Source organism: Ursus maritimus, unplaced genomic scaffold (assembly GCF_017311325.1).
Source record: "Ursus maritimus isolate PB19 unplaced genomic scaffold, ASM1731132v1 scaffold_5, whole genome shotgun sequence".
NCBI classification, from domain to species: Eukaryota; Metazoa; Chordata; class Mammalia; order Carnivora; family Ursidae; genus Ursus; species Ursus maritimus.
In genome coordinates, this window is record NW_024426663.1 from 83,914,704 (window position 1) to 83,925,691 (window position 10,988).

The window sequence follows — 10,988 nt, forward strand, 5'->3', positions numbered from 1 at the left end:
GAAATGAAGATAAGAGATGGACTCATTTTAATAAGAACTTACTGATATAACATATTTAAACTACATAAAGTATAATGTAGACCTCTGCGTATTCCCTGTGAACTCTAGAGTACGTTACCTTGACTTTCAATTCTTGCAATTCTTTTCCCCTTTATTTTATTGTTGTTGGTGGTGGTGTTGATTTCTTTTTTCAAATCTGTATAGAATAATTGCTATATTTCATTCCATAAAGTTAGTTAAGGGGATTGATGGGTTAAAACCCAAAATCACCTTAATTTATACAGATTCAATAAATATTGTTGATATAAAAAAAAGATTAAACTAGCAGCATGTTATTATATAAATTACTCTCTCTGAACTTAGGCACAATTTACCCATTTTGGAATCTAAGAAACTTGAGTTCTACTTTATAACCATACCCATATTTTTTAAGATTTTCTTAAATTTATTTATTTGTCATAAATAAATACATAAAGAGAGAGCACACACAGGGGGAGTGGCAGGCAGAGGGAGAAGCAGGCTCCCTGCTGAGCAAGGAGCCTCATGACTGACTTGATCACCAGAACTCTGTGATCATGACCTGAACTGAAGGCAGACACTTAACCAAGTGAGCCACCCAGGTGTCCGCATAACAATATTTTTAAGATTGTTGTGTCAAAGACAATGCACTATTTACCTAGAACATTTGTCATATCATGTGATTCCTCAGAAATTCTTACCTTTTGTATACACACAAAAATCAAACTGTGTATCAATTAATAATTAATTATGCAAAATCTAAATCCATATACACATTTTAAAGATAAAATTCAGTTAAGTAAAACTTTTTGAAGCCCTATCAGATAAATTTGGTGATGTGATTGTTTCTCACTTTGATGAATATATGAAAGAATTGCCCAGAACTCAATTTTTTTTTCTTTTGGAACTCTGACACCAGCTCTAATGAAGCATCATATGCAATGTAAAATATGTGCTTAATTGTTGACTGGAGACCAAGTTTTCCCAAAAGGGCTGTTGGAACCAAAATATGAAATTCCACCCTGAGAGTCACTTTGCTTTACGAGATTAAAAATCTTATAAGAAGAAAATGACTATGTATGTATAAATTATATTTTCTACTGAGTTTATCATGCTAAATGCCTGAAGAAATATTTCCTAAGGCAAAAAAAAAAAATCACCAAAACCTTACAGATTTTTAGTACATTAATGGCTCCTAAAACGTGCTTCAAATTAGAGATTTAAATATATTTTATTACTTTTGGAATTTGTTGTTTTTGCTTCTCTTTTTTTTTAATTTTTTTAAAAAGATTTTATTTATTTATTTGACAGAGATAGAGACAGCCAGCGAGAGAGGGAACACAAGCAGGGGGAGTGGGAGAGGAAGAAGCAGGCTCCCAGCAGAGGAGCCTGATGTGGGTCTCGATCCCATAATGCCAGGATCACGCCCTGAGCCGAAGGCAGACGCCCAACCGCTGTGCCACCCAGGCGCCCCATGATTTTGCTTTTCTGCTGATGTGCCATGTTAAGTCGTTTAACTATTCAGATTATTTGTAGTTCTGCCTAACTCTTCATATACATGATTAACAAATACTATTATTTCATTAAAATTGTTATTAAAGAAGAAATTGTTGTAACTCTGTAATTACTACCCTTATATGGGTGTAAGGATTTCTTTCTATATATACTATTACAGATACATCTTCCATTCCTTTTTTAATGTTTTATTTTTAAGAACAAAATTCTAGAAAAATGTGATACGGCTCTATATAAGACACTATATGCCTCAAAGGAAATGACTTTTATATTAATTATTTTATAAAATTAAAGAAAATGTGTATGTTTACTCATCTAGAAGAAGATATAGTGTTTTAAGGAAATATCATCTTCTTTAGTTTCAAAGACATTGTTTGGTGGAGGGAAAGAAATCTTCACAATAACAATCACTCAGCTATCAAATTGGTGTTTAATCTGCTGAGTCCTCTGAAGTAAGTGAAAAGAATTTGGTGTGGCTTGATGAGTTTCCTACAACTTATATTGAAAAAGAAAACATGCAATTAGTCTCAGACAAACTAAAGAAATGCATTTCATTTTGATGATTATATCCTGTGAATCTGTGAATTCTTTTTTGTTGTTGTTGTTTTTGTAAAATTATGTAAAACATAAAACTGTATTTGGATTTATAATGGGGATTGGCCAAGAATATCACTTTCTTTTTCTTTTTCTTTTCTTTTTTTCTTTTTCTCTTTTTCTTTCTTTTTCTTTCTTTCTTTTTTTAATGTTAGTCACTGTGGTGTGAATTCTATTATGCATCTAACATGTGCATAGTCTCAATTGGTATATTTCTTAGTTTGCTATGTTATCAACATATTGTTAAAGTGATTTATGTGAAAAGAATATAGAGTTAAGTATTTGAGACTTGTTTGGTCTTATATTGAATATAAATCATCCCAGGTTTAAACGATAAAGTGGATGAAGGCCACCTTGTCACAGTGAAATAGGGCCAGAGTTTGGTAGCAGTGTGTACTTCTTATGTAATAAAGCATGACCTTGGAACATCCTTGTATTTTTGATTGGGCTAGTGAACATTTTTGTTTCCTTCTTTTTAAACCATATCATTTTGCATTATGTTAGGCACAAATTTATATCCAAACTTATTTTTGAAATAATGAAAATTAGTAACCATAATTTATGTAAAGTATTTCAGGAAATTAAAAAAAAGTTACATGGTGAGAATTTTATGCATTTCTAATAAAATAAAATATTTTGTAAGTTGTATAGTTCCATACAGGTCCTGGTTATTATTAATAATTCCATTTTGATATTTACCTTATTACTGACTGAAAATGTGAAGGAGCTAACACATTTTCTATATGTATGGCTTCCATTTCTACTAATTTCTTTAGTTTCTAACTCCTGACATCAGTTACCTAATATCTTTACTTTAAATAAAATTTACACCAAAGATTTTTAATAAAAGCAGAATTCAAAATTCAAGGGAAATGTGGCAGGAAAACAATGCAAAAATATATGTGGACTATGATATAAATCATGAAGTTTTATTATGATGAAAATATATATAATTGCATATTTGATCAAGTTTTTTTAGGTAGAAATTTTGACTTTCAGTTTATGGATCTAATAACGTATAACTTGTTCTGAAATCCATCATCATAAATATAAACTTTAATATTGCTTCCTTTCTCTTGCCAAGTTTCCAGTTTATTTTTAAAACAAACTTTAAGATGGTGTTATTTTAAATTTTTTACTTCATCTTGAAATTCCAAGATATTACTTAGTGCATCAGAGCTACATGTTAATTATAGTTTTTTTTTAAGATTGGGAATTGTAATTTTTAAATTATATTGGTGAACATATCATAAAAGTTGTCAGTCCTCAAATATATTTATTTTATACTAATGTGAATAGAACTCACATTCAGAATTTTATCTACAACTGGAAATGCTTTTGGATGTTGGAGGAAGTGTCTGGGTGCTTCACAATTTCTTTTTTGGAGGAAAGAAGATGCAAGATATATTTTAGGTGCTTCTTACCTTGACATGCATTTTCGTACCTTTTCCTCATCTATCAAATGAATTTTTTTATTTATAATACATTAATGTGCCATAGCCTAAAATTAATTTCCTGAACTTTATGAAAATATTTTTACAGCATTCAATGTTTTTATTTTAATTTTTTAAAAAGATTTTATTTATTTATTTATTTATTTATTTATTTATTTATTTATTAGAGAGAGAGCACACAAGGAGGGGGAGCAGCAGACAGAGGGAGAAGCAGGCTCCCTATTGAGAAAGGAGCCTGGTGCAGACTCCATCCCAAGACCCTGGGATTATGACCTGAGCCAAAGGCAGCTGCTTAACTGACTGAGCCCCAGAGGTGTTTTATTCAATGTTTTTAATACTTACCAAAGTATTACCTTTTGGAATCAGAGGTGGGGGGGGAAAGATTAGATAACTTTGTATATGTTTAAAAAGGCCTAAAAAATATGTATTTAAAGAGCGAAAAAGAGGATAAAACATGTATTCTTCAAATTGGACAGAAATTTAGAGTGATTTTAATACTGCCATAATTTCATTGGGTAATCAAGTGTGAGTAATACATCTGATAATCAATAAATATAGAGCTAAGGGAAATTGAATACACATACGTTCTCTAAAAGTTGACTTGTTTGTAGAGACATTGATTAAGCTCTGATCATCCAGGGTTTATTTTCTGAAAGTTACTGGAATGAGATAAATTGTTTTCCATTCATTTTTGCAAAGAAAATGAAAGTAGTGTACAGTCTGTGTATTTCACTTGGCTAGGGGAATGGTGTGGAGCCAGTTCAAGACATTTAATAGTAATCATTTTCTTTTTTCTTGAAGTGCAGTCATTGTCCTTACATGGAATCTTCAGATATGAGCTGATATTTCAGATATTTCAAATTAAACTATGAAGACAGGAAATGAAAGCATCAAAACAGTTTTTATACTTTCTGGTCTTTTCCAATATGGCCACATGGACATTTTCCTTTTTGTTGCCATTGTAATCCTCTTTGCAGTGGCTCTGATGGGGAATTTGATACTGTTCCTTCTCATTCAACTGGACACCAGACTCCACACTCCAATGTACTTTCTACTCAGTCAGCTCTCCTTCATGGATATAATGAACATTTCCACCACAGTGCCCAAGATGGCCACTGACTTTCTGTCAAATAGTAAGACCATTACATTTTTAGGCTGTGAGATTCAAACATTTGTGTTCATTGTCCTTGGTGGAACTGAAGCTCTTCTCCTTGGTTTCATGTCTTATGATCGATATGCAGCCATCTGTTATCCTTTACATTATCCTTTACTCATGAGCAAGAAAATCTGTTGGTTCATGGTCACATGTGCATGGACCAGTTGTTCTATCAATGCTTTAGTACATACATTGTATGTATTTCATCTTCCATTTTGTAGATCACGGCTCATCAACCACTTTTTCTGTGAACTTCCATCTCTATTACAACTGGCATGTCAGAACACTTCCCAGTATGAGTACACAGTCCTCCTGAGTGGGCTTATTATCCTGCTCCTGCCATTCATGGCCATTCTAGCTTCCTATGCCCGTGTACTTACTGTGGTGTTCCAGATGAGCTCAGGTAAAGGACAGACAAAAGCTATCTCCACTTGTTCCTCTCACCTGATTGTGGCAAGCCTATTTTATGTGACTGCTCTCTCCACCTATACAAGGCCACACTCCTTGCATTCTCCAGGACAGGATAAGGCAGTGGCAGTGTTTTACACCATCATCACACCTCTTCTGAACCCATTTATCTACAGCCTGAGGAATAAAGAGGTTATTGGGGCCATGAGAAGACTGTTGGTATAATGGATATTTGTACAGGAAATATCACTTTGGGAAACCCTTATTGATTGAGATTAAATAACATGGGTCATTTTCTCTGGAATACTGTTTTAGAATATGTAAACTCTCAGAAATATTAATGAAATAAATAAACTGGTAAGTATCTTGAATCCTGCTGGTTTCAGAATGGCTTAAAAATAGTTTTTGAAACTGGATGCATTGCCAATCTGCAAGCTGGAAAAATGTGTTATTATCAATATTATTTAGCTTCTAAAGCAATAGATTTCATTCCTGTCAACTCAGTATTTGCATGTCACAACACATATTTTGTAATATCCTCCTTAATATCTGAAACACAATGAAAAGGAGATATAATCTATTCAAACACATAACATTAAAAAGTTCTGTATAAATATATACCACAATGTGGAGCAGAGTACATAATTCATTCATTAATGCATTCATTCAACAACTGATTTAATGTTTTAACTACATATGACACTGCTATAGGCATTGGTGTTATAGGAGTAAATGATGATAAGAACTGACAAAAAACTTTGATCTCATTAAGTTTGCATTTCAATGTGGGGATATTTAAAATTAATAAAATGAATATGAAAAAACTACAGTATATAAAATAAGAGTAGTTAGTGGAAAAATAGCTGGAGATTGGGATAAGGAAAGCCAGAAAATTTTGTAATTTTATTTAAAACAATCCTTGAACTTTACATCAAAAACTAGGGATGTACTGTATGGTGACTAACATAATATAATAAAAAATATTATTATAATAAAAAAAAGAAAAAGATTCCCAGAAAATAACACCAAGGAAATCCCACAGGCTTCAATATTCAGATGTCATAAATAAGAGCAATAAAATGTGATTGCCTGTTCATAAGAGGAACTACACTAGCAACCAGCAGCATCTTCTACCTAAGCATGCTACAGTTGCTTTAAAGAAAACAAGTTATATTCAACTCAATGAAGCCAACATTTTCTTGTTCAAATGAGAAATGATGAATTTGTATCTTTCAATTCAACAAAATTTTAATATAGAATTAACTCTAATCTTTAAACTGAGATGTAAATTGTTTCAGAAAGCAATTATCTTCTTTGGCTCTGGCAAGGTAAACTAAATATAGACCCAAAACTAAAAAAAAAAAAAAAATCCATGAAGTGGCAACTATAAATATTTGGTCAAAAATTCGACTGAGATGAGTAAATAATTCAAATTGATACTTCATAAAGAATGTTCTGGGGGAAAAAGAATGTTCTGGGCAAAAGAAGGAGCAAATGAAAATTCCTTGAGAAGGGACCATGACTGACAGGACAAAGAAAATTAAAGAGTAAATTGGTGGACTCTAATAGATGAGTAGAGTTAATGGATACAGAATTTGAAATGTGATGTTGACCATTGTGAGAAGCTTGGTTTTTAATACAAGAAAACTGGCAACCATTGCTGGGCTTGCAGAGAGGATTGAAATGGGCAATTAGGAGAGTATTGCAGTAGTGCAGTTGTTACAAGATACTGCTTGGAGTAAAGTAGTAATGTTAGAGAATCATGAAGTGACCAGTCTCCACAGATTAGTAGAAGGCAGACATTTGAATCTTATGGATTGATATGATGTGAAATGTGAGGGAATCATAAAAACAGAGAATTGGGCTAAGATCTTGGAATAAAAAGTGGAAGTGAGAAATCATCATTATTACTGTTGAGGAAAATAATAAGGGCAACCTTTTTATCATCCAATTGTGCTCCTTCACTATTAGCACTCAATTCTAATATGGTCATCATTCTGACTTCAATCAACATAAATAAATAAAATAAATAAACAAAATTCTCTCGTGCACCTGGCTTCTTTTTCTTAATGTTTATACATGCAACTTCAATAATGCAAGCAATGATGCTATTATTTTTATTGCTGTCTAGCATTGCATTGTACAAATATATCACTATTGCTTTCATTGGATGCTTTTGCATTTTCAGCTATTAAAAATAAAAATGCTGTAACACTCCCTATATAAAACTTTGCTAATAGACACATGCATTGAATTCTTTTTTTAAGATTTTATTTATCTATTTGAGAGAGAAGGAGAGGGAGAGAGAGCAGGAGGGAGAGCAGAGAGCATAGGCAGTGAGGGGAGTTGCAGTGTAGAGGGAGAAACCAACTCCCCACTGAACAGGGAGCCTGATGAGTGGCTCAATCCAAGGACCGCAACATCATTACCTGAGTCAAAGGCAGGCACTTAACCAGCCAACTGGTTCTTTAAGTATAGGAACCCCATACTGAATTCTTTAAGTATATACCTAGGAATAAAATTGTTTGGTCATAGATAAGGTGTATGCTTAGCTTTAATAAGACAATTTATTTATGGTATTAATATCAAATATTACAATCAGGAATATGTAACAGCATCCTAGTGCTTATGTGTTGGTGTATGTAATGCAATGGATTTGTGCTTAATTTAAAATATAATTGTGATGAGTCCTACATGTTGTATGTAAGTGTTGAATTGCTATGTCATACCCCCAAAACTAATATTATACTGTATGTTAATTAACTGGAATTTAGATAAAAACAAGACAATATAAAAAAGGAAAAACAACAAAAAATACATATTTTTTTTCATATAAGTTAAAGACTCATTGACATCTATGTGCCCATTCAATGCTTTTCATAACAATTTTGTCTTAGGGGCACTCATTTTTGATTCAAAATAAATTAAGTATTTGGTCCATGGGTATCATTCTTTATTTAACTTATTTGTTTTTAATATATAGTGCATCTATAAGCCCACCACCAAGCCAGAAATGAAAACAGTAAAATGCTTAGAGCTCTTCAGAGCTTCTATCCTGTCCTCATACCTCCCTCATTGTTCTAAATTTCTAGAGTATCATTGTCTTGCTATATTATTGTATTGCCAAATATACATTCATGGAAAATTATAGCATGTTTACCATCAGGGTTTTGAACTGTATAATAGAAAGGTCTTATGCTATAGTTATTTGTTTTAGAACTTTATTTTATCTTATTTTACTATAATAATACAGTTGAATGTAACTGTGGAACATACTTTTTTACTGTTAGATACAATTCTTTTGTTTGGCTTTATCAAATACCTGTTTATATTTTGTTTGGTGGATGATAGACAATTTTCAATTCTATGCTATTACATATGTTGCATTTATGAATATTAATTAATGTATATGCCCCCTGTTTCCCATGGATGAGAGCTTATATTGGATTTGCATATATGACTGGAATTGTTGGTTCATAGGATATGAACATTTTCATATGGTCATGGTTTGGAACAATGTGAAGTAGTTTCTGAAATAGAAACAAATTACATTTGTAAGAGAAATATATTATCCTGATAATCAACATCTCCAAAATTCAGATTGGTCAGTTAAGACATCTTAATTCTTAATAATTCAATGAATCTAAATACTATTTAATTTTGAATGTTTTCCTTGTTTGAAATTCATACATGTGAATGATGTGTATGTTTTATAAAATGATCATTGACATTGCTTGCACTGTCATTAAATTACACTTAGTATAAAGCGAAAAAATAAATAAATTTTTGTAGGAGAGGATAAATATATTATTTTACTCTTCTAAATTATTTGCTTAAATCCCTATAACAAAAGACAGATTGACGAAAGAAAAAAATACAAATATTTGATAAGCATTTTACAGAGCACAGGAGCTTTCATAAGGAAATGAAGAACTATAGATATAGTTAAACCTCAGTGATTTTATATTAGGGGCAATGAAGTGTGAAGAGTCATGGGAAGTTTTATAGGACAAAAATGGGTATGAAGCTACATGTAGAAAATGGGGGAAACCTATCAGGTTTAGAATACTCTCAGTGTCCTGCTGTCTTGTAATTAAGGTTGTTTCTTCTATGTACGGGAAGGGCACCTCTCCCAGGAAGGACTTAGGACTTCTTTGGGGGAAAGTCAGAATGTCTTAACTTATACCTGAAACCTCTATATTCTTTCAGCTTGAAATATTCAATAAGGTAAGGTGCCATATTTCAGGCAGTGTGTCATAAACTCTGTCATTACATCAGAACATCAAAATATAAAATCTTGTGGTATTTTAACATTTTCTATGCTGATTACTCATACATTTGTATCTGTAGAACACATCACTTCTCCACATATATTAGTTTATATCTAATTGCTACTTTCACTTTCAGCAACTTATTATTTTTAATGATTTGCTCTAAGTGATCCATATATGTTTTTTCTATTTATTGTTCTTATTTAATTGTTTTTACAGTCTGTTCACCTGTACATGAACATGTACTTTTTTTTACTCAAATATATTTAACATGTGTTATAATAGTTTCAGGAATATAATATAATGATTCAACAATTCTATACATTTGTAATTGCTCATAAAGATAAACATACTCTTAATTTCATTTGTCTATTTCACCCATCAACACACCTACCTCCCTTCTGGCAACCACCAGTTTGTTTTCTATATATGTGTCTGGGTTTTTTTCCCCTCTTTGTATATTTTTTTGTTGTTATTTTGCTTCATTTCCTGAATTCTAATGTGAGTGAAATCATAGGGTATTTGTCTTTCCCTAACTGGCTTATTTCAGTTAGGTTTATACCCTCTAGGTCCATCCATGTTGTTGCAGATGGTAAGCTTTCATTCATTTTTATGGCTAAATATTCCATCATATCTATCTATCTATCATCTATCTATCATCTACACAATAGGTATACCTTTTTGTGCATTCCTTTATAGATAGAGAGTTGATTTACTTCCATAACTTAGCTATTGTAAATAATGCTGCAATAAACATAGGGGTACATATACCTTTTCAATAGTGTTTTTATTTTCTTTCTGTAAAGGCCCAGTAGTGGAATTACTGAATCGTACCCTAATTCTATTCTGAATTTTTTTGAAGAACTCCATACTGTTTTTCATGGTGGTTTTACCAATTAGCCTTACAGCCAACAGTGAATGAAGCTTTCTTTTTCTCCACATCCTTGTCAACACTTGCTATTTTTTCTATTTTTGGTACTAGCCATTTCACAGGTGCAAGGTGATATCTCATTGTGGTTTTGATTTGTATTTCCCTGAAAGTTAGTGAGGTTGAGCATTTTTCATGTGTCTGTTGGCCATCTGGATGTCTTCTTGGAAAATGTTATTCAGGTCTCCTGCCCATTTCTTAATAAGATTATTTGCTTTTAATGGTGTTGAGCTGTGTAAGTTCATATATTTTGGATATTAACTCCTTGTCAGTTATACCGTTTGAAAAAATATTCTACCTTTCCACAGGTTGCCTTTTTGTTTTGTTGATGGTTTCATTCACAGTGCAAAAATTTTTATTTTGGTGTAGTTCCAACAGTTTATTTTTTGTTTTTGTTCAACAATAGTTTGAGAAGAATAGATATTAATTCTTTAAATATTTGGTAGAATTCACCTGTGAAGCCAGGTGAATTTTTTCAAGTTTCTAATTTTTTAAAAAATTTCTCCTCTAATCTTTATTATTTCCTTCCTTCAGTGAGTTTGGCTTTTGTTGGTTCTTCATTTTCCAACTCCTTTAGGTGTAAGTTCAGGTTGTTTATGAGATTTTTCTTGTTTGTTGAAGTAGGCCTGTTTTGCTATAAACTT

General features: G+C 31.9%; 1 protein-coding gene across 1 annotated transcript; it reads left to right on the forward strand.

Annotated features, from left to right (window-relative positions):
• The first annotated feature begins 4,304 nt into the window (after positions 1 to 4,304).
• Positions 4,305 to 5,423, forward strand: LOC103680338 (olfactory receptor 2AK2-like). Its single transcript, XM_008709878.1, has one exon. It carries the CDS (start codon positions 4,450 to 4,452, stop codon positions 5,368 to 5,370), a length of 921 nt encoding a protein of 306 aa, XP_008708100.1. The 5' UTR covers positions 4,305 to 4,449; the 3' UTR covers positions 5,371 to 5,423.
• Positions 5,424 to 10,988: the final 5,565 nt, after the last annotated feature.